Source organism: Watersipora subatra, chromosome 8, assembly GCF_963576615.1.
Source record: "Watersipora subatra chromosome 8, tzWatSuba1.1, whole genome shotgun sequence".
Lineage (NCBI taxonomy): Eukaryota > Metazoa > Bryozoa > Gymnolaemata > Cheilostomatida > Watersiporidae > Watersipora > Watersipora subatra.
Window position 1 is genome coordinate 65,286,187 of NC_088715.1, and position 26,506 is coordinate 65,312,692.

Sequence of the window (26,506 nt, forward strand, 5' to 3'; positions counted from 1 at the left end):
CAGTTACTACAGCTCCTAGTCCTGGGTTGTGAGTTACTACAGCTCCTAGAGGCCTGAGAAAGAAGATAACAGTAAATTAGGTTGGAGCTGATAAATTACAACAAACACGTAATATTTACTATAATAAGACATGGGTCCATCCATCTGTTTGACGCCTAAAAGCGTTAGGAAAAAAGTGCTTCAGACAAGATTGAACTCTGGTTTTTGATTTGGTATACCAACACATCAACCACTCAGCCACATTCCATATTTAGGAATAATTATTCACATAGTCATTACACATGATGAACTATCACAGCATACAAGACTGCCACTACTAGTGAAGATAACAAAAGTGTGCTCATTGCTATCTACAGGTTAATTTGACTTGGTGTTGAGGCACTCTGAATATCAAATACAATATCATTGAGTGTTTATAATTACAATATGATGGGCGAGTAAACAAGAAAACAGCATGAGCTGCGATGTGAGGGTGTTAAAACACTAACCAAGACACCAGACCACTTCGTGACGGCAGCCAGCATACCAGGCAGAACTATACAAATGATATAGACATCTATATGAAAGACATAGACATACCGGCAGCCTTAATAGAAGAGGGAACAACTCGGCCAGAAGATGTTATGACACACTGCAACTCGGCCTTTCCAGCTTCAGACGTGTCAGCTGTCATGTACAAGTGTCAGCTGTGACATGTGTTAACAATGACAAGCAGATAGTACAGACAAAAAGGCTCATTCAGACTAGCTATGCGCATTGACTATTGTAACTCACGGATTTGAAAGTAAACGATAAAATTCTGCTAGAAGAGAACTAGTAAAACCAACTGGGAAACCCCATAAAGGAACATTCCGGAATAGTTATTTCGAGTGAGTTAGAAATGAAGGTAGAAATAAGTTGGCAGTAAATTTGGTCATATAACGAGGTTTAGAAACATTGTGGTATTTTCTTGTCTGAACAAGCCTAGAGTTCGGTTGGTAAGTGTGCCATATTAAACACAATATCAATGACTGTTGTGCAGTCCATATGACAGGCAAGGACAAGTGTCTAAAGTATGCATGTAAACTTCGGCCAAAGCCTAACAACCGTCCAGAAAAACCACCACCAACAATATCAGACAAACAATGGGAGACAGAGTATGGAGTTGTTTACCCATGAATGAGAACTGTTCTCCAATGACACCACCTTCCAAATTGTACAGTTTTACTGCTTCAGGATTTATGACATTCATGTTGAAGGGACTGCCAGCGGCGTGTTCCCCTTTGCACAGTACTGACACCTGCCAGACACCTGCCAGAATAAATGAAGCCTATCTGTGATAAACCTACCAATGATAATATTATATTGCACAGAACTAACACTTGCCATATACCTGCCAGAATAAATGAAGCCTATCTGTGATAAACTTATCAATGATAATATTGCACAGTACTGACACCTGCCAGACACCTGCCAGAATAAATGAAGCCGATCTGTGATAAACCTACCAATGATAATACAATTACCAGATGACTGCTAATGGGCAAATTCATGGATACATCCAGAGAACCTTTTCAAGCTATTTGCATATTCAAGGCTGAATCAGTACATCCACCAACAAATAGTGAATGTTCAGATATGACTGTCACATAACATTAGAGCTCAATGAAGCATTTGGTTACGGTTGTCACAAGAGTGTTCAAGTGGAATGAAGCACTTGTTTATGGCTGTCACATAACATTAGAGCATAAAGCACCTGGTAATGGCTGTCACAAATACTGAAAGTACAAAAGGACACTTGACGGTGACTGCCACGTGCCATCTATGAGCTGTGAAAAATCCTTTAGAGATTAAAAAAAAACTTAAAACTGCAAGCTAAATAAAAGCCTACCAACAGCATCAGGCACAAAGGAGTTTTTGAGAGAGCGACCAGACAAGCTTCTCGACAGCTCAACTTCTTTCCTTTCACCAGATGGAGCAGTGCATATCATCTGAACATCACTTGAACTCTCCGTGTCACACAGAATCTAGAAACAGTAAACATCAAATTGTAGTTTTGCTACAAATAGTAGCTTACACAGTTTGACAGCGGGTAAACAGGCAGATTGGTGAAACGGCAATGAAAAAGAAGCAAGTACATAACAAATACAAAGTAATTGTATGTAAGTACATTTACAAATACAAAGTAATTATATGTAAGTACATTTACAAATACAAAGTAATTGTATGTAACTACATTTACAAATGAATATCCAAATGTAACTTAGGTTCTTATGCAATATCAGAGATACAGGCGGAAAGACACAGATGTGTTAAAAAGATATGTCTGTATTTACTCAGAACTACCTCTAGTTTGGAGATCTCGCCAACCACTCCTTGGTCTCTCTTTACCACCGATATTGCCTTTCCACTTCCTGTCACGTTAAACCCTATTGGGCAACCACGAATCGTCTCTCCATCGCACTCAACTCTCAGCTAGAATTAGAGAGCTATTCAGGATGCTGACAAGCAACATTGACAGATTTTGCAGTAAAGTTTCACCTACTAGTCAACCATTACTCACCTTCTAGTCACCTACCAGCCACCTACCAGTCAACTTCTAGTAACCTACTAGCCACCTACTTGTCACCTACTTGTCACCTACTTATCACCTACTAGTCATCTAATAGCCACCTACTAGGCACCTACTAGCCACCTACTAGTCACCAACTAGCCACCTACTCGCCACCTACTAGTCACCTACTAGCCACCTAATAGTCACCTACTAGCCACCTATTAGGCACTTACTAGTCACCTACTAGCCACCTATTAGTCACTTACTAATCACCTACTAGGCACCTACTAGCTACCTACTAGCCACTTACTAATTACCTACTAGCCGTCTACTAGTCACTCACTAGTCACCTTCTCATATAATCAGAGGGGACACAACTCAGTCACCCTACTAGTCCCGCAACAACCAACACAGAAGTTAATATGGCTGAGTGAAAACCTACAGACAACAAGAAATGAGGAGTAAACTCCAAATGGACAGAGAGAATTGATGCTGAATACTAACACTGTCTTAAATGAGTTGATTTCACGTACAGCTCATACCTGCATTACGAGTACTAGTGACTCACACCTACCAGCTCATGCTTACAATATGAGTACTAGTGACTCACACCTACCAGCTCATGCCTACAAAATGAGTACTAGTGACTCACACCTACCAGCTCATACCTACGAGTACTAGTGACTCACACCTACAAGCTCATACCTACAATATGAGTACTAGTGACTCACACCTACCAGCTCATGCCTACAATACGAGTACTAGTGACTCACACCTACTAGCTCATGCCTACAATACGAGTACTAGTGACTCACGTCTACCAAGTGGTGGCTCATGTTCATTATCGGAGCATTCATGATTCACGCCTACCATGTGAGCACCTCCGCATGACTCATGCTTACATTGCGCATCTGTGAGTCATGCCTACCAAAATAGCACTCGTGATCAATACCTACCATATGAGCACCTGTAACTGTAGGGGTGAAGCTGCCCATACCACGACCTGGATTGTCTTCCTGCCATTCTAGTGCAGTCGGCACTCTCTTACCCATTGGATCCGTCACCGTAACTTCAATTGTATGTAGCCTTGGGTCTCCATGCTTCATCATGAGTGAGTACTGAGTCTATGAGATAGTAGGCAACTATAGAACTCATACTATGGAGACACAGGTTCAGTGATGTGCTACAGACAAGAGCCATCTAAACATATAAGAGGAATATTCACACATCAACAACTCTCCAATACACTTTATAAGGTGCTTCAGCAAAACACATCTGGATGTTGCCCAAACTGATTTGCTCACTTTAAATGGTTTTCAAGCTCAAGAGAACAAGGAATAACAACTGAGCAGGTAGCCAGTGGATACTGGCTCTGTCCAAACATACCTTGCTGCCAGGAGCGATGTTGACTGTGTTAAACATTATCTCGACGTGTTTAGCTGCTGACTGTCTTACAGCGGGCTTGTTAATAAACCTGGCAGCGTAAGCCATGACAGCGAGGTGCCCAGCCTGTGGCTGCACCATGTCCTTTGCAGAAAGAATTGGCTCAATTCCGATCTCTTTAGCCGCCTGCAGACCTAAAATAAGCGCATACTTCATTCAAGCCTTAAGATTGGAGTTGTCGAACCAATGCTATATATCTGATTTGCTTGATGAGACCCGAATAAACACTTAAAAAGAGGCAAACTTGCAGAGCTGTGAAAAGAAGCATCATTTTAGATGACTGAAAATCATAAATTCTCCATGACATTCCGTAAAATGTTCATGCTTGTTTGGGTAACCCCTGAGCCAGCCTCATAAGGACATAAGGAAATGGTAACAGCTCTTTTAACCTATACTCTAGAAAACACATATTCCTCGAGAAATCCCAGACAGTGTTAAAAGATGTACTAAAGTGAGCAGACAGGAGAAGACAACATGCAATGTCTATCAGTGACACAGGAATAATGTAGGAAGGCAGTATCAGCAGGTAAGTTGAATATAAAAACCCCTTAACAAACCTGATGTAAACATCTACGGTATATTCAGGTATAAGTATGAAATACTATTTTCACTGTACAAGTGGAGTGCAGTATACATATAACATAATGTAAGTGTACAACATAATGTAAGGGTATAACATAATGTAAGGGTATAACATAATGTAAGTGTATAACATAATGTAAGTGTATAACATAATGTAAGTGTATAACATAATGTAAGTATATAACATAATGTAAGTGTATAACATAATGTAAGTGTATAACATAATGTAAGTATATAACATAATGTAAGTGTATAACATAATGTAAGTATATAACATAATGTAAGTGTATAACATAATGTAAGTGTATAACATAATGTAAGGGTATAACATAATGTAAGTGTATAACATAATGTAAGTGTATAACATAATGTAAGTGTACAACATAATGTAAGTGTATAACATAATGTAAGGGTATAACATAATGTAAGTGTACAACATAATGTAAGGGTATAACATAATGTAAATGCATAACATAATGTAAGTATATAACATAATGTAAGTGTATAACATAATGTAAGTGTATAACATAATGTAAGTATATAACATAATGTAAGTGTATAACATAATGTAAGTGTATAACATAATGTAAGTATATAACATAATGTAAGTGTATAACATAATGTAAGTATATAACATAATGTAAGTGTATAACATAATGTAAGTGTATAACATAATGTAAGGGTATAACATAATGTAAGGGTATAACATAATGTAAGTGTATAACATAATGTAAGTGTATAACATAATGTAAGTGTATAACATAATGTAAGTATATAACATAATGTAAGTATATAACATAATGTAAGTGTATAACATAATGTAAGTGTATAACATAATGTAAGTATATAACATAATGTAAGTGTATAACATAATGTAAGTGTATAACATAATGTAAGTATATAACATAATGTAAGTATATAACATAATGTAAGGGTATAACATAATGTAAGTGTATAACATAATGTAAGTGTATAACATAATGTAAGTGTACAACATAATGTAAGTGTATAACATAATGTAAGGGTATAACATAATGTAAGTGTACAACATAATGTAAGGGTATAACATAATGTAAGTGCATAACATAATGTAAGTGTACAACATAATGTAAGGGTATAACATAATGTAAGTGCATAACATAATGCAAGTGTATAACATAATGTAAGTATTTAACATAATGTAAGTGTATAACATAATGTAAGTATATAACATAATGTAAGTGTATAACATAATGTAAGTGTATAACATAATGTAAGTGTATAGCATAATGTAAGTGTATAACATATTGCAAGTGTATAACATAATGTAAGTATATAACATAATGTAAGTGTATAACATAATGTAAGTATATAACATAATGCAAGTATATAACATAATGTAAGTGTATAACATAATGTAAGTGTATAACATAATGTAAGGGTATAACATAATGTAAGGGTATAACATAATGTAAGTGTACAACATAATGTAAGGGTATAACATAATGTAAGTGCATAACATAATGTAAGTGTATAACATAATGTAAGGGTATAACATAATGTAAGTGTACAACATAATGTAAGGGTATAACATAATGTAAGTGCATAACATAATGCAAGTGTATAACATAATGTAAGTATTTAACATAATGTAAGTGTATAACATAATGTAAGTATATAACATAATGTAAGTGTATAACATAATGCAAGTGTATAACATAATGTAAGTGTATAACATAATGTAAGGGTATAACATAATGTAAGTGTACAACATAATGTAAGGGTATAACATAATGTAAGTGCATAACATAATGCAAGTGTATAACATAATGTAAGTATTTAACATAATGTAAGTGTATAACATAATGTAAGTATATAACATAATGTAAGTGTATAACATAATGTAAGTGTATAACATAATGTAAGGGTATAACATAATGTAAGTGTACAACATAATGTAAGGGTATAACATAATGTAAGTGCATAACATAATGCAAGTGTATAACATAATGTAAGTATTTAACATAATGTAAGTGTATAACATAATGTAAGTATATAACATAATGTAAGTGTATAACATAATGTAAGTGTATAACATAATGTAAGTGTATAGCATAATGTAAGTGTATAACATATTGCAAGTGTATAACATAATGTAAGTATATAACATAATGTAAGTGTATAACATAATGTAAGTATATAACATAATGCAAGTATATAACATAATGTAAGTGTATAACATAATGTAAGTGTATAACATAATGTAAGGGTATAACATAATGTAAGTGCATAACATAATGTAAGTACATAACATAATGTAAGTGTATAACATAATGTAAGTGTATAACATAATGTAAGTGTATAGCATAAAAGTATATAACATAATGTAAGTGTATAACATAATGTAAGTATATAACATAATGTAAGTGTATAACATAATGTAAGTATATAACATAATGTAAGGGTATAACATAATGTAAGTGTATAACATAATGTAAGTGTATAACATAATGTAAGTATATAACATAATGTAAGTGTATAACATAATGTAAGTATATAACATAATGTAAGGGTATAACATAATGTAAGTGTATAACATAATGTAAGTGTACAACATAATGTAAGGGTATAACATAATGTAAATGCATAACATAATGTAAGTATATAACATAATGTAAGTGTATAACATAATGTAAGTGTATAACATAATGTAAGTATATAACATAATGTAAGTGTATAACATAATGTAAGTATATAACATAATGTAAGTGTATAACATAATGTAAGTATATAACATAATGTAAGGGTATAACATAATGTAAGTGTATAACATAATGTAAGTGTATAACATAATGTAAGTGTACAACATAATGTAAGTGTATAACATAATGTAAGGGTATAACATAATGTAAGTGTACAACATAATGTAAGGGTATAACATAATGTAAGTGCATAACATAATGTAAGTGTACAACATAATGTAAGGGTATAACATAATGTAAGTGCATAACATAATGCAAGTGTATAACATAATGTAAGTATTTAACATAATGTAAGTGTATAACATAATGTAAGTATATAACATAATGTAAGTGTATAACATAATGTAAGTGTATAACATAATGTAAGTGTATAGCATAATGTAAGTGTATAACATATTGCAAGTGTATAACATAATGTAAGTATATAACATAATGTAAGTGTATAACATAATGTAAGTATATAACATAATGCAAGTATATAACATAATGTAAGTGTATAACATAATGTAAGTGTATAACATAATGTAAGGGTATAACATAATGTAAGGGTATAACATAATGTAAGTGTACAACATAATGTAAGGGTATAACATAATGTAAGTGCATAACATAATGCAAGTGTATAACATAATGTAAGTGTATAACATAATGTAAGGGTATAACATAATGTAAGTGTACAACATAATGTAAGGGTATAACATAATGTAAGTGCATAACATAATGCAAGTGTATAACATAATGTAAGTATTTAACATAATGTAAGTGTATAACATAATGTAAGTATATAACATAATGTAAGTGTATAACATAATGTAAGTGTATAACATAATGTAAGGGTATAACATAATGTAAGTGTACAACATAATGTAAGGGTATAACATAATGTAAGTGCATAACATAATGCAAGTGTATAACATAATGTAAGTATTTAACATAATGTAAGTGTATAACATAATGTAAGTATATAACATAATGTAAGTGTATAACATAATGTAAGTGTATAACATAATGTAAGTGTATAGCATAATGTAAGTGTATAACATATTGCAAGTGTATAACATAATGTAAGTATATAACATAATGTAAGTGTATAACATAATGTAAGTATATAACATAATGCAAGTATATAACATAATGTAAGTGTATAACATAATGTAAGTGTATAACATAATGTAAGGGTATAACATAATGTAAGTGCATAACATAATGTAAGTACATAACATAATGTAAGTGTATAACATAATGTAAGTGTATAACATAATGTAAGTGTATAGCATAATGTAAGTGTATAACATATTGCAAGTGTATAGCATAATGTAAGTACATAACATAATGTAAGTGTATAACATAATGTAAGTGTATAACATAATGTAAGGGTATAACATAATGTAAGTGCATAACATAATGTAAGTACATAACATAATGTAAGTGTATAACATAATGCAAGTGTATAACATAATGTAAGTGTATAACATAATGTAAGGGTATAACATAATGTAAGTGTACAACATAATGTAAGGGTATAACATAATGTAAGTGCATAACATAATGCAAGTGTATAACATAATGTAAGTATTTAACATAATGTAAGTGTATAACATAATGTAAGTGTATAACATAATGTAAGTATATAACATAATGCAAGTATATAACATAATGTAAGTGTATAATGTAATGGCCGACTGTTTAGAGGTATTTAGGTCAAGCTTTTACATTGGCAATTTGTTTCAAATAAACATCCAGACAGCAAGGAGAATATGGTGAACATAAAAGCATTTAATGCAGTAATTTGAAACTGATAAAATATTAAACAATCCTGAAATGACTAACAAGTTAAACCAAGTTTATAGCATGTCAGAATGTGAGGAGGTGCGCTACATTATTATCTATAACTTCATATAACGAGGTGAGAATATGGAGACGAGGGTTAGTGTTACAAAAGAGGAGAGGTCAGTGAGCTCTGAGCACCAACACATTGACATCTTAACTTACCCGCATCTGTTGTGTCTATCAAGTGTATAGCATGATATTACGAGATAGCGAGTACAAAAGCCCAACTACCTACACTTATGTTTCAACCAGCCCTTTCTGAAGGGCATGAACGTGCAATTTTAATTTCATTCACCAAACACGGATGAGATACCAGGCTAACACTAGATGTTTGAATAGAAACGAAAAACAGGAAGAACAGTCAGGATCTATGATACGAGAGTAGCAGAACTTAATACTCCATCCAAACTAGTGACTGGATATTGTATAACAAGGCTTATTCTTGATATAGACATGTGTTACAGCAAAAGCCTTTAGCAACAGTAATCATCTGTATAAATCTATATGATACTTGACTCTTTCGCTACCAAATAAGGCCTTTTACTGGAATATAATTAAAAATTCGGTAAAACCTAATATTTAACAGGGGCACATAAAAGTTATCAGTTTTGAACCACAAAGTTTATAAGGAAGATTTTGACACCAAAATATTCAGACCAACATTTGACATCAGCTGATGTCATATAAAAATGAGCTCCAGACTCCTTCTTTCCGTCACTCCCCCTACAGCCGGGAGGGACAACTCCCCCTACAGCTGGGATAAGCAACTTGAGCACTCTCTGAGTTGAAAGAGTTATTACTATTACTACAGCTTATAGCATTACTATTATTATCATTACTACTAATATTAATATTATTATTATTACTAGTAGTCACAGTCACTAGTACTATTACTTGATAGACAATCATCAGAAGTTCGTAGACCTAGGATTTGTGAAGCTTTAGTCAATGTAATGCGTCTGACATCGCTGGACATTGCGAAGAAGAAATCACAAAACATTGTAACATTTTGGTAAAGTGAAACTTTGATCAGGGTGGGTTGTAGACATGTTTTCCAATGGCTCAACGCAGCCAGTAGATTGTTTTCTTTCATTTAAACACAGATATGATAGGATAACTGCTCACTAATCAGAGAGCGCTACGCCTACTAGTGCAGCTCTAGGCTATACACAAGCACTGCTGCAGTAGAAGGCTGTGGTATGTAATGGGTTAATCAATAGTGTTACATGCTAGGAATTTTTCAACTTTGAAGTTGTGGTTTTAATCGTTGGAATGAGGACATATTTATGTAATACGCAGGAGTGGTCGCACAAATCCCAATTGTTCGTAGCTGATGAGGATACATGCTACGAAGAAATTGTCGTACAACTCCCAGCGTTTTCTATACTAGTCTGTTGCGATTTAAGCTACAACGGGGTGAATATTTTATATCGCGGCTGACACTCCTAAAATGTGTCTAAGGTCATATGCCAATGTCAAAGTGTGTAGGAAATTTTTCTTTCAAATTCGGAGTTAACTTATTTTAATATTGCGGAGATAATATTTTTAAAACACCTGCGTTAAAAACAGAGCTGCATAGGGGATGCTGTAGGGACGCCACTAATGAAAACGATAAAAATCCAAACTCCGATCGCAAAAATTTGTGCAATAATACGAATATCGATGTTAACATCTTACGCAGTACTTCGTTGTTGATACGATGTTTTCAAAAATACCCCCTTGAAGCGGAGGTTTGAATTGCTTTGAAGAATTAAAGATTCGACGTTTTAAACCATTTACATGCTACGAAGATGAAAAATATGACAAAACTTCGTAGCATGTAACACTAGTGCATGGCACCTTCACTAGCGGCTGAATGGTTGCAAAGACAAACAGAGTTAAGAATCAGAGACTTGAGGTGGTTAGGGGCAGCCCCAACCTTCAACAGACTGAAAGAATTGCTTTGCTCTCAAACCTGCACTACAGTAACCATGTGACACCCAATTTTAACTTTTCAAATATTTCAAGTGAGTGTAGAAAAGCAAACATGAAACAAAGTGTTTGCATCCTGCACTAAACCGTGGTGAACCAGTAAGCTATAGATGGAGAGAGATGGAGCATGGAGGTTGACTGTCATACCTATGCTGGTGGTATGCAAGGCGTCTGTAGTGTCAAGTTGAGCTCTGTCTGGTATTAGCCCTCCGACAGACTCGACTAGTCCACAAACTGCATTGCCATCTCTCCAGTCTGACTGTAAACAGAAAGTTCAGTTTCAGAGAAGAAGGTATGAGGGTGGGGATGCACCAGCCAATCATACCACAGCTACCATAAAACCTGTATATGAACGCCACCTTTATTTGATCGCCACCTTTATTTAAACGCCACCTCTATTTGAGCGCCACTATGGGAGAAGGGTTGAAAAATAGAGCGCCACCCTTTAATTGAAAGCCACTTCTATTAGAACGCCACTTCTATTTGAATGCCACTTCGTTTGACCGGAACTATTTGACATTTTTAATCTTCATAAATCCGTAATAACAAGTGATCAGTAGAAAAAGTGTTCACAAAACTGAACTAATAATGACTCGATTACGTCAATGACAATTAACCCGTTCGTTGTTTCTGTTTGTATCAAAGTCCATTTTTCAACTCCAAATCTTTAGGTGTTTTTCATTAGAAAGTTTGATTGCAACACCATAGAAATAATTAGTAACTGTATCAGGTTAATAGTATTCTTTTTTTAGTTTTCGCAATTACGATCGAAAATGCGCTACTACGTATTTTGAGGCTATTTTGATTACACAAGGTTTCTCTTTATTAGTACTAAAAGTTTCTATTCAAATTGCATCGCGTAAAAAGTTTTACTCTGCTAAAAATTGTTTGAACGGTAATATCGACTAGCTCTGCTGTGCAGAAGAGGAGTTGAGGTCAGAAGACACTATGGAAGGTATTGAACAGCCAGAAGAATCTGTAATGGTTTCAAACGAAGGCAACAGTCAGAAAGCAAATGGTCGAGAAAACAGTGCTAATATTTTTGTTCTAAAATGTTAATATTTGTTTTAAATGTTAATTTTTGTTGCTGCATTTATTATAATTATGGTTTGTTTACGCCACTTGTTCTTGAATATATATTTGCAGCATTTGATAGATTATTATTATAATAAAACATAAATTTGCAGATTTATAGCATATTATTTGACAGCATGATTGCGGTAATCTGAATTCAGCTTACAATGGATCGACGCTCGTAACTCCTGTTCTATTGCACATAAAAAGTCACTTTTGGCTGCGAACTGTAACAAATATATCGATGAGCGCAATGAGCTTTTATGCCACCTTGTTAAATAAAGTTATCAAATGAACACACACCTTCAAAGTTTAAATGAAAAACTTGAAAGCTCCAACAAATTGCAACGCAGACTATAAGATGATCGTTGGTTAGTTGGAAGCAATATATATCAACTGGTGGAGACAGGTATCAGCTTTCTTGTGCATATCTATTTAAAAAATCTATGACAAGTTGGAGGAAAGTTAGCGAATTTCTTGCCTCCAAAAGGGTTAATGTCGCTCCGCTCGAAGGTGAGTGCAAATATAGTCGACATTCGATTCGCCTGTGAAAGGGGTAAATTTATCTTCAACGAGGTGTTTGGAAAATCCAACGCCACACTTTATTTGAACGTCACTTCCAATAAAGCGCCACTTTAAGAGAAGGGTTGAAAAATTGAGCGCCATGGCATTCAAATAAAAGTTTTACAGGTATATCAAAGCAGCAGTTTTGTGAGCCTAACTGACAGTTGTCTCGCCCTGAGCACTGCTTTCAGCACATCCTAGTACAGTAAACGCCCTAGTAAAGTAGATACCCTAGTACAGTAGACACCCTAGTAAAGTAGATGCCCTAGTACAGTAGACACCCTACAACGTAAACCTCCTACAAAATGAATTTCGCTTAACCTAATGAATTTATGTAAAGTTTTTGCTTTGGACTACGCAAAAACGTCCATATAATGTAAAGTGTCAAGTCGGAGTAAGTTTTTATATTCGAATATAATATATTTAAATAACGAGAATCTTGTGTCTAGTCTTAAAAAAATATCGTTTTCTCCTTTGCCGCACTTGAAAGAGCAAACATCATATAAGGTTATCTCTACTATGTATTCTAGTAACATAACATATAAGGTTATCTCTATTATGTATTCTAGTACCATAACATATAAGGTTATCTCTATTATGTATTCTAGTACCATAACATATAAGGTTATCTCTATTATGTATTCTAGTAACATAACATATAAGGTTATCTCTATTATGTATTCTAATATCATAACATATAAGGTTATCTTTATTATATATACTTGTACCCTGGTAGTCTAGTGTATTGTGAGAGATGGTCAGATGTGCTGATAAAGCAAAGAGAATAAGTAGCTGCACAAGTATTCTGAAATACTCAAAGGTAGTCGAACAGCGCAGGTGTTAGAGTATCAGTCTAACAATCTGAATGTTAAGAGTTGTAGTCTTGTGGAAAGCTATCGTTTATCCTAACCTCAAACCCTGGGGAGGGACAGACGGATGGTCAGACAGACAAGGTTCATATTATGTACAATAAAAATAAATTTTTGTTTCACTTAATTTTAGGTGTGAAATATATAAAAAATTTTGCTGCATAGAAAAAAGGTGAAAGAACCGATGTAAAATGACAGCGAAGTCGTGCGCTCCCCTTAATGTCGAATTACCGTTAATATCGACAATAAGCAGAGTGAAAGTGATGAGAAAAAGAGGAAAGTTGTCGATACAAACTAATAATTCTACATTTACTGTACAGTCATTAAACTAAATAGTTAAATCTAGTTTTAGGGGTGAATTTGGGTCGTAGAATCTATTAGGCAATTTGCATGTACATAGTATTTTACTGTTCATGCAATGTAAAATCCCTGTAACGTAAATGTGCATGGAATGGATTAATTACATTGTAGGAGCGTCTACTGTATTCCTACAACTATTACTTTATGTACATTACACAATAACAACATTCTAGGAGAGATGCTACTATCATGTCATATAATACAGTAACACCGTACCAGGAGAGATGCTACTATCATGCCATACAATACAGTAACACCGTACTAGGAGAGATGCTACTATCATGTCTTACAATACAGTAACACCGTACTAGGAGAGATGCTACTATCATGTCATACAATACAGTAACACCGTACCAGGAGAGATGCTACTATCATGTCATACAATACAGTAACACCGTACTAGGAGAGATGCTACTATCATGTCATATAATACAGTAACACCGTACTAGGAGGGATGCTACTATCATGTCATACAATACAGTAACACCGTACTAGGAGAGATGCTACTATCATGTCATACAATACAGTAACACCGTACCAGGAGAGATGCTACTATCATGCCATACAATACAGTAACACCGTACTAGGAGGGATGTTACTATCATGTCATATAATACAGTAACACCGTACTAGCAGGGATGCTACTATCATGTCATACAATACAGTAACACCGTACTAGGAGAGATGCTACTATCATGTCATACAATACAGTAACACCGTACTAGGAGAGATGCTACTATCATGTCATACAATACAGTAACACCGTACCAGGAGAGATGCTACTATCATGTCATACAATACAGTAACACCGTACTAGCAGGGATGCTACTATCATGTCATATAATACAGTAACACCGTACTAGCAGGGATGCTACTATCATGTCATACAATACAGTAACACCGTACTAGGAGAGATGCTACTATCATGTCATACAATACAGTAACACCGTACCAGGAGAGATGCTACTATCATGTCATACAATACAGTAACACCGTACTAGGAGAGATGCTACTATCATGTCATATAATACAGTAACACCGTACTAGCAGGGATGCTACTATCATGTCATACAATACAGTAACACCGTACTAGGAGAGATGCTACTATCATGTCATACAATACAGTAACACCGTACCAGGAGAGATGCTACTATCATGCCATACAATACAGTAACACCGTACTAGGAGGGATGTTACTATCATGTCATATAATACAGTAACACCGTACTAGCAGGGATGCTACTATCATGTCATACAATACAGTAACACCGTACTAGGAGAGATGCTACTATCATGTCATACAATACAGTAACACCGTACTAGGAGAGATGCTACTATCATGTCATACAATACAGTAACACCGTACCAGGAGAGATGCTACTATCATGTCATACAATACAGTAACACCGTACTAGCAGGGATGCTACTATCATGTCATATAATACAGTAACACCGTACTAGCAGGGATGCTACTATCATGTCATACAATACAGTAACACCGTACTAGGAGAGATGCTACTATCATGTCATACAATACAGTAACACCGTACCAGGAGAGATGCTACTATCATGCCATACAATACAGTAACACCGTACTAGGAGGGATGTTACTATCATGTCATATAATACAGTAACACCGTACTAGCAGGGATGCTACTATCATGTCATACAATACAGTAACACCGTACTAGGAGAGATGCTACTATCATGTCATACAATACAGTAACACCGTACTAGGAGAGATGCTACTATCATGTCATACAATACAGTAACACCGTACCAGGAGAGATGCTACTATCATGTCATACAATACAGTAACACCGTACTAGCAGGGATGCTACTATCATGTCATATAATACAGTAACACCGTACTAGCAGGGATGCTACTATCATGTCATACAATACAGTAACACCGTACTAGGAGGGATGCTACTATCATGTAATACAATACAGTAACAACATACTAGGAGAGATGCTACTATCATGTCATACAATACAGTAACACCGTACTAGGAGAGATGCTACTATCATGTCATACAATACAGTAACACCGTACCAGGAGAGATGCTACTATCATGTCATACAATACAGTAACACCGTACTAGCAGGGATGCTACTATCATGTCATATAATACAGTAACACCGTACTAGCAGGGATGCTACTATCATGTCATACAATACAGTAACACCGTACTAGGAGGGATGCTACTATCATGTAATACAATACAGTAACAACGTACCAGGAGAGATGCTACTATCATGTCATACAATACAGTAACACCGTACTAGGAGAGATGCTACTATCATGTCATACAATACAGTAACACCGTACCAGGAGAGATGCTACTATCATGTCATACAATACAGTAACACCGTACTAGCAGGGATGCTACTATCATGTCATATAATACAGTAACACCGTACTAGCAGGGATGCTACTATCATGTCATACAATACAGTAACACCGTACTAGGAGGGATGCTACTATCATGTAATACAATACAGTAACAACGTACCAGGAGAGATGCTACTATCATGTCATACAATACAGTAACACCGTACTAGGAGAGATGCTACTATCATGTCATACAATACAGTAACAACATTCTAGGAGAGATGCTACTATCATGCCATACAATACAAATTAATTATACTAACAGAACCCCTTACTGTAACTATTTCATCTACCGGTATATATGTAAATCTCAAAGTTTGATTTTTGTTTGTCTTCTGTTTTCTGTTTGTCTATATGTACAGTTATAGCGATTAAAATCCAGCAATAAAAAATCCACTTTGCAGAGGATTTGATCTCAGAACCTCCAGGTCCGAATACCAGCGATCTAAACTACTACACCACAATTGTTCAACTGACCGTAGCAATGAATGATTGTGATGACATTCATTACATCAGTTAAAATACTGATGCTTTAAGCCCTTGGAGCTATTAGCGCAGTTGATCATTACGCGTAACAATTATTAAAGTGGCTTAAAACACTGATATTATTTTAGTAAAGAATTACACTACTAGCTTATGAAGTAAGTTATTCAAAGTTATTAAGCAGTTATTTTATTACCCGTGCAATGCTGGGCATTCCGCTAGTTGACATATACAGTGAAACTTGGATAACTCGCCCTCGGATAACTCGAAAACACGGTTAACTCAACGTATTTGTTTGGTCCGTTCCCACGCAATGATAAATGGCTTTAGATAACTCGACCGAAACTCCGTTAACTCGAATAGATTTTTGCCAAGCGGTTACCGAGACGGTTGTTACTATCGCTTTAGAATATCACTTTATTCCAAGCCATAGAGATAAACATCGACATTTAGTAGTTCTTAGGCCTCGTTATTACCAACATCGGCAAAATATTTTCATTAACGACTTTTCTAAAGGTTTGCAAAAATCAAATTTTACCAAACATCCGCTTAGCGATGGCCCTCCGAAAGCAAGAAAAGCGAGGTAAAATTTGGATAAATTTAAAGTAAAATTGGCAAAATTTATAATGGGATTTTAATAGTAAAGCAGTTTTGTAATAACTGACTTACTGCAAAATTGATCTTGGTTAAAACGTTCGGTAGAAAAATACGTATGTATTTTTTCTGAGCGTTTTAACCGCGATCAAGTTTGCCAATTTTAATCTGAGAACATCCTGGCAGTCACATCCCCTAAAACAACAAACAAAATCTCAAGTGATAGAAAAATATCTATACTTTCTGATTAAAAATATTTAAAACTTCACACGAGAGACCCTTTAATTTGCAGCAAGCAATCTATGCTTTCGATTGATATATAGTTTGTATATGTACATGTATCTACTGATAAATACGTGCACTTATGACTGTCCTGATAACTTGAATGCTCTAATAACTCGAACGCTTTTGCTCGGTCCCTTGAAGTTTGAGTTATCCGAGTTTCACTGTATATGCAATATAACTATTTGATACATATTGCGCACCGACAATACTTTTAGTACACTTAGTTCATATGCATTATGCATTAACCATATATGCAATGCAGCACAGCTAATTCATATGCATTATGAGCTAACGATATATGCAATATAACTATTTCACATGCATTATGCACTAACAATATATGCAATGCAATTATTTCATATAAATTATGCACTGACAATATATGCAATATTGCAATGTATGCATTATAACTATTTCACACACTAATTGCAGAGTTAAATTATACATGTATATGCTCATCTTTCTGAGACTCATCTAAGACCACCTGTCTTGTCCTGTCAAATGAATAAACTACTCACTGTAAAGTTGAAGACTGGGTTAGACAATAATAGCCTGTTGACCTCCCTCAGCGTAGCCTTGTATCCGCATGAGTCCATCTTCATAAAGTAAGACAAGTATGTCATCACCGAGAGCTGGTCTATGTCAGCAGACGCCATATGTTGAGGAGAAACAACCATTGGAACTCCGAGTCTCTCTTGGGCCAACCTCATAGCGTGTTCACAATTGCTCTCGCTGCGGGACCAGATAAAAACTAGTTGAAGAACTTGTTAGACGTTGACATAGAATAGGAACACAGGCTATTAGAAGCATAGAGATATCAGTGTACTGCTGAAGTCCATAAGAGGCTAAGAGAGTGACTAAGACGGCATTACTTACCTGTCTGCAGGTGACAAGTTCCGCCAATCTGGAGCCAACCCTGGTTCACAATACTCAATAAGGGCGCTGTAAGAGGCAACATTGATGTCAAATATTGGCAGATATAAGTACCAGATAGTTGGAACATACTCAATTACACGTGTATATTTAGGTAGGTACCAGATAGTTGGAACATATTCAAATAAACGTGTATATTTAGGTAAGTACCAGATAGCTGGAACATATTCAAATACACGTGTATATTTAGGTAGGTACTAGATAGTTGGAACATATTCAATTACAAGTGTATATTTAGGTAGGTACCAGATAGTTGGAACATATTCAAATACATGTGTATATTTAGGTAGGTACCAGATAGTTGGAACATATTCAAATACACGTGTATATTTAAGTAGCTACCAGATATCTGGAACATATTCAAATACACGTGTATGTTTAGGTAGATACCAGATAGCTGGAACATATTCAAATACACGTGTATATTTAGGTAAGTACCAGATATCTGGAACATATTCAAATACATGTACACGTGTATATTTAGGTAGGTACTAGATAGTTGGAACATATTCAAATACACGTGTATATTTAGGTAAGTACCAGATATCTGGAACATATTCAAATACACGTGTATGTTTAGGTAGGTACCAGATAGCTGGAACATATTCAAATACATGTGTATATTTAGGTAGGTACCAGATATCTGGAACATATTCAAATACACGTGTATGTTTAGGTAGATACCAGATATCTGGAACATATTCAAATACACGTGTATGTTTAGGTAGATACCAGATAGCTGGAACATATTCAAATACACGTGTATATTTAAGTAGCTACCAGATAGCTGGAACATATTCAAATACACGTGTATATTCAGGTAGACGATAGGTGAGGTAAAGTTCTGATATGAAACTAAAGACTATCAAAAAGCCTACAAGGCAGAGATGAGCAAATACCTACTTGAGTGCTTTGCCATTGTTCCAGTCAGTTGTGAAGTTCTTGATGTTGCACGAAGGGATGACAGCATTTAACCAGGCAAGCATCAGCTGCTTGGGTGGTATCTATAAAGTACATAGATGCTAGTTAGATACACGAAGGGATGACAGCATTTGACCAGGCAAGCATCAGCTGCTTGGGCGGTATCTATAAAGTACATAGATGCTAATTAAATACACGAAGGGATGACAGCATTTGACCAGGCAAGCATCAGCTGCTTGGGTGGTATCTATAAAGTACATAGATGCTAGTTAGATAGGAGCTACTGCTATGTAATAAGCTATACAACCAATGTAACAGGATTTGTCTCCCACCTCAGTCTTGCCAATCTGATATCTGAGAATATAACTCCAAACGAGTCCAAGAATTAACTTCTTGTTCCCGTTCACGATGTCCTCCGGACCTACAAGCAGATATTTTCCTGCATTTAATTAAGAGGAGACCACATAGCCTAGCCACACACACAGCACACACAGCACACGCACATACGCAGCACACACACACAGCACACACATAGACTAGAGAAAAGCAAAATAAAATCAAAGGGTATAAGAATTACACACTGATATAAATATTTATGGAAAATAAGGAAAAGCCTTGCATATCCAATGGCATAAGAGGGAGAAGACGATTTCATATTAATCAGAGTTGCTTGATTGCACAAATTAACTGGGAGAGTAAATATTTTGATCTCCTCAGGAAAGGCTTGAAGTATTATACTCAAGAGTACTAAGTAAATACTTTGAACTAAGAATAACAAAAGGTAAGAAATACAATAGCATCCAGTATCAGAGATTACACAAAGGTAGCGATGAAAAGAATGGCGGGAGAGAGCTGCGCTAGCTCCCCTCTCACTACTGAAACATTCTACTGACCTGACTAGAGATAGATTGAGTACAGGCTACTGAGGTACCCCGCTGACCTGACTAGAAATAGACTGAGCACAGGCCACTGAGGTATCCCACTGACCTAGCTAATCATAAACTGAGCACAGGCCACTGAGGTATTCCACTGACTTGGCTAGTCTGTAAAAATAGCTGATCAACTGACCCATAAGAAATTAAGAATAGGTGATCAACTGACCTATAAAAATAGGAGATCAACTGACCTATAAGAATAGAGGACCAGCTGACCTATAATAATAATCGGTGATCAACTGACTTATAAAAATAGGTGATCAACTGACCTATAAGAAGAGGTTATCAACTGACCTATAAAAATCAGTGATCAACTGACCTATAAGAATAGGTGATCAATTGACCTATAAAATAGGTGATCAACTGAACTTGAAAAATAGGTGATCAACTGGCCTATAAGAAGAGGTGATCAACTGACCTATAACATAGGTGATCAACTGACCTTCAAGAATAGGTGATCAACTGACCTGTCAAAATAAGGTGATCAACTGGCCTATAAGAAGGGGTGATCAACTGGCCTATAAGAAGGGGTGATCAACTGGCCTATAAGAAGGGGTGATCAACTGACCTATAAAAATCAGTGATCAACTGACCTATAAATATCAGTGATCAACTGGCCTATAAGAAGGGGTGATCAACTGGCCTATAAGAAGGGGTGATCAACTGACCTATAAAAATCAGTGATCAACTGACCTATAAATATCAGTGATCAACTGACCTATAAAAATAAGTGATCAACTGACCTATAAGAATAGAGACTGCTGAGACTGGCAATAAGCTGCCCAAAACTTAGACAAATGAAATACTGAAGTTCTACAGAATTACACAACCAGCAATAGTTCATATGATTCTCTATATTTAAAGTATTTCTTATATCGTGTACTTCTATCAGTGTAATTCGTGTAGAGAAAAAGGACAACAGCTATAATGGTAGCTAGACGCTGTGTTAGATATGAAGAACCTGCGACAGCTAATCAATGAACAAAGTTTCATTCACCTCCACGTTTACAACCAGGGGTATATAACTATAGATCAGGGACTAGCTGCTTGGCAGCAATCAACTAGATCATGAGCTGACATCGTGTCATCAGGTTCAATAAAGGAGAACAATGACACCTAAAGACTGGTTCACACTATATCGTCGTATGTCGCCATTGTCCTTTCGATGTTCATCGTCGACTATGCGATACTATGTATATACAATTCTAGTGCAAAGCATTGCATATACAGCGCTGTCTGTTACAGCCATACTTCGACATACGAGCTTAATGCATTCTGGGACTGAGCTCGTATGTTAATTTACTCGCATCACACAGAATATTACAAGGGGGGAGGGGGAATGTGTTTTTAATTGTTGTTGTAGTTCTGTACATGTGCTAAAAAATAACCAATACTTATTTATTTGTTAATTTTATTGCAGATTTTATATTATCTGCAATAAAATGTAACATCACTCCGCTTTATGGAGTTTTTACCTTCGAGAGACATGGATAACGGCTGTCTGAGAGAGACTTGAGACCAACACATTCGGTACACAAAACTTTCACGACCCCAAACTTTCACGACCCCAAACTTTCACGACCCCAAACTTTCACGACCCCAAACTTTCACGACCCCACGTAACAGAATCTTTAATTTAACTTAAATAAGTTTAGCTTACTAAACGCACTCGAAGCTAAGTTTCAATCCTTCACTGAACTTACTTTAATTTTGTCGTTTTAATTTTTTAGTATCTTTTTCTGGTTAGCTGCGTTTTGTCTTGCGTTCATTATAACTTTTAGCCAACCTTTTAAAAGGTGTTTTCAAACTGAATCTAGGAGAAAGACCGAGCGATACTGTTCCCAAAATCGGCTTCTCGCATACTTGGCCATATAGTGGTCATTGACAACATATAGTGGTCATTGACAACATATAGTGGTCATTGACAACATATAGTGTTCATTGACAACATATAGTGGTCATTGACAACATATAATAGTCATTGACAACATATAGTGGTCATTGACAACATATAGTGGTCATTGACAACATATAGTGGTCATTGACAACATATAATGGTCATTGACAACATATAGTGGTCATTGACAACATATAGTGGTCATTGACAACATATAGTGGTCATTGACAACATATAGTGGTCATTGACAACATATAGTGGTCATTGACAACATATAGTGGTCATTGACAACATATAGTGGTCATTGACAACATATAGTGGTCATTGACAACTGGCCTGTATACTTGTACCTCAAAGATTACTCGTATCTCAAGAAACTTGCTCAAAAGTCAGCTCCTATCTCGAGTTTCTCGCATGTTGGGGCACTCGTATGTAAAGGGATGACTGTATAGGATTTACCTGCTGTTCATCTGGTTAGACTAGTGATAATGGCAACTGCTCACTCCTATAAGCCAGTTGACAGACTATACCACTCCTATACCCACTCTAGCATTAAAGTAATATCATAACCATGGTTAGTTGAGGAGTAGATGGCTCTAGCAGCATGATGTCATCAGGAAGCCTTGGGTTATAGTGACAGTGATAAAACTTAGACAAAGTTACAATCCATTTTACTAAACAAAAAAGCAAGGACGATGAATTCTTAGCCTAAATTTCCATGCTTGACAATTCCTGAAAGAGAATGGCAATGAGAGGGCGAACTTTTTGCAGGTCATTAGGCAAGTATAATAGGACTTCTTGCGTGATATCGACTTAGAACAAGGTAATCACCGCGCGTGAGCTCACCGCTATTGAAAGCCTTTTTATGTCATGACCTCATAAGACTCACCTGCTTAGACATGCCACTAATCGCCCACCCACATTCTTCCCCTCCTTACCGATATTCACAAGTTTCACTTTGTCCATCTTGGTCGCTTGTAGCGCAAGAGTTGCATTCTCTATCTTCTGGTGGCGGTTCTTGGGGTTGGCTTTCATACCTTTGATGCCACTGCGACCCTGCAGTGCTGCCACAAGAGTGCACAACTTCACTCCATCACAGAACTCTTCTACGAAGGGGAAAAATAGAAGAGCGTAGAGCATTGCGATGGTCATTAAACCGAGTTCCAATTGCAATACGAGGTAATGAGAGGTGGTAGATGTCTGTCCATCGGGTAAAACAACTACATGCAGCCCAAGGTAACATGCATCTTAGCAGTCCTGAACCAAGCAGGAGTCTTAAAGAAAGAACGTCTATGAGAAGAAAATGCTAATAAAAACCTGACATGATTTGACCCCGAGTGTCGCCAAAGTTACACTAGTTAAATATGAATGAATGAAGATAGATTTAATTTGAGTAATTTTATTTCCAACTAAACATATCCTGTAATCTCCAAAAGTTCTGCTTGACATATTCATGCATTGGTGACACTGACTGTTTGTATCGACATGGACATCTGCTAGCTTGATACATCTTGAAACATTGAGAAATGAACACGAGAAAGTTGCATTTCCTAAACATGCACTTCAGACTAAAGGGAAAAGCACCGATTCAATGATTTAACAAGTCATACTTTGTTTTACCCAGATGCAGATGAAAGATGTCAAGAGTTCCTAGTAGACATATAAAAGATGACAAGAGTTCCTAGTAGACATATAAGAGATATCAAGAGTTCCTAGTAGACATATAAAAGATGTCAAGAGTTCCTAGTAGACATATAAGAGATGTCAAGAGTTCCTAGTAGATATATAAGAGATGTCAAGAGTTCCTAGTAGACATATAAGATATGTCAAGAGTTCCTAGTAGACATATAAGAGATGACAAGATTTCCTAGTAGACATATAAGAGATGTCAAGAGTGCCTAGTAGACATATAAAAGATGTCAAAGAGTGCCTATTAGACATATAAGAGATGTTAAGAGTTCCTAGTAGACATATAAGAAATGTCAAGAGTTTCTAGTAGACATATAAAAGATGTCAAGAGTTCCTAGTAGACATATAAAAGATGACAAGAGTTCCTAGTAGACATATAAGAGATATCAAGAGTTCCTAGTAGACATATAAAAGATGTCAAGAGTTCCTAGTAGACATATAAGAGATGTCAAGAGTTCCTAGTAGATATATAAGAGATGTCAAGAGTTCCTAGTAGACATATAAGATATGTCAAGAGTTCCTAGTAGACATATAAGAGATGACAAGATTTCCTAGTAGACATATAAGAGATGTCAAGAGTGCCTAGTAGACATATAAAAGATGTCAAAGAGTGCCTATTAGACATATAAGAGATGTTAAGAGTTCCTAGTAGACATATAAGAAATGTCAAGAGTTTCTAGTAGACATATAAAAGATGTCAAGAGTTCCTAGTAGACATATAAGAGATGTCAAGAGTTCCTAGTAGACATATAAGAGATGTCAAGAGTTCCTAGTAGACATATAAGAGATGTCAAGAGTTCCTAGTAGACATATAAGAGATGTCAAGAGTTCCTAGTAGATATATAAGAGATGTCAAGAGCTCCTAGTAGATATATAAGATATGTCAAGAGTTCCTAGTAGACATATAAGAGATGTTAAGAGTTCCTAGAAGACATATAAGAGATGTCAAGAGTTTCTAGTAGACATATAAAAGATGTCAAGAGCTCCTAGTAAAAGGTTGATAACCTGGGGCATCCAGCAGTGTCAGTACTAACATGTAAGCAAGATTTTTAGCAGAGTCAAACCTTTGCTCGCTGATGACCTGATGACCTCTAATGTTTTCTGAATAATCGCTATTTGTAAACAAGTACACATGTAGGTATATTTGTGCTTACAGGTAAGTATATATGAACTCCTCCAGAGCTTGGTTCTACGGTATTTAAATAATATTAAACAGTACTTTATACCTTTTTTATTATGAATTCCAAAAAGTTTGAGAGTCAGCAGTGGTAGAACAGATTAAGGCAACGCCTTTCGTAAAACTGAAGCAATAATTTGTGAAAAAACTGCAAACAAACATTTTTGGAATAAGTTGATAGCAATCTACCAAGATGTCTACAAATTAAACGAGATACAGTTCATTCTTATGTAAATATTAGATCCAATACACAAAGGTTTTGACATATGAAGACAAGCTCCAAATGGATCAACTTCATATGCCGAAATTTGGCTTCATTTAAATGGATGACTTTTGGCATCATCACGGTACAAACCAAAATAGGTCTATCATTACAGCTCATAGAACACTAAAAGAAAGGAGACATACTGCTAAGGTCATGCATTTCGTACTCCGACTCCCTCAATTGCTGGTTGACCCAGTTGGTAAATGTATTCTCTTGGATCTGCACCCATTTCCCCTCGAGGAGCCCATACGGTGCGTCCACAGTATCCAAAGCACCATTTGTGGATGGCTCCGGCTCCATGACTCAAAACTGTCAAACCAAAAAAATCTTTAGTCAATTAAAAGTAGTCTCAACAGAGCTTAGTCAAACCTGAGCATTTGCAAAAAAGGAAAAACAGATAAGAACTTAGAATGCTATGGCAATTTGATTGCCAGTAACTAAGATTGTAAGTAACTCATACAGAACAATTGTGAAAGGAGTTGAGCGTAGTTTCTAAGATATGAAGTAACTAGTGAGGTATCCTAGACATACCGAGTTTATGTCTGAAATATCCACCTTGTAACCAGTAGGATTGACTTTAAATATCATTTTCCTAGTTCCGAAGTACACATCTTTTACATACTCTCAAGCGTTTAGTATTTTCATGTGTAAGTCTTTTTATGTAAGTATAGCAATATGTATTATGTATTATTGTCCAAAGTTGAAATAACTGTTCCTTCAATTGGCCAATGATAAACTCTTCTTCCATGATAAATGTTCATAACTGTGGAGTTGTCCTACCCTTTAAAGCCAGCAGAGGTGAGATTATTTTGAACAACAAGAATTAACAATTAATAAGCTAAACCTATATAGTTTCATCTTGGTTGAATTAAATTTATAAAATGACTGCCGAGTGCAAAATCAGTTTTGTGAATGAGTGATAGGACTGAGAAAAGGAAAAACATCCCTAGAAGTGAAAGCAAAAT

At 35.6% G+C, this 26,506-nt stretch overlaps 1 protein-coding gene across 1 annotated transcript in view; it reads right to left on the bottom strand.

Moving 5' to 3' along the window:
• The window catches only part of LOC137401375 (filamin-B-like), a 65,131-nt gene extending 39,347 nt beyond the window's left edge, over window positions 1–25,784 (bottom strand). Inside the window, exons 1-12 of the mRNA XM_068087693.1 lie at window positions 25,685–25,784; window positions 23,349–23,516; window positions 19,911–19,999; window positions 19,561–19,661; window positions 18,601–18,666; window positions 18,243–18,456; window positions 11,248–11,359; window positions 3,920–4,110; window positions 3,490–3,657; window positions 2,326–2,454; window positions 1,875–2,006; window positions 1,153–1,309 (exon numbers count right to left, since the gene is read on the bottom strand). Coding sequence (XP_067943794.1) covers window positions 1,153–1,309; window positions 1,875–2,006; window positions 2,326–2,454; window positions 3,490–3,657; window positions 3,920–4,110; window positions 11,248–11,359; window positions 18,243–18,456; window positions 18,601–18,666; window positions 19,561–19,661; window positions 19,911–19,999; window positions 23,349–23,516; window positions 25,685–25,700 — 1,543 coding nt within the window. The 5' untranslated portion in view covers window positions 25,701–25,784. The remainder of the gene's footprint in view (window positions 1–1,152; window positions 1,310–1,874; window positions 2,007–2,325; window positions 2,455–3,489; window positions 3,658–3,919; window positions 4,111–11,247; window positions 11,360–18,242; window positions 18,457–18,600; window positions 18,667–19,560; window positions 19,662–19,910; window positions 20,000–23,348; window positions 23,517–25,684) is intronic.
• Between the last annotated feature and the right edge of the window lie 722 nt (window positions 25,785–26,506).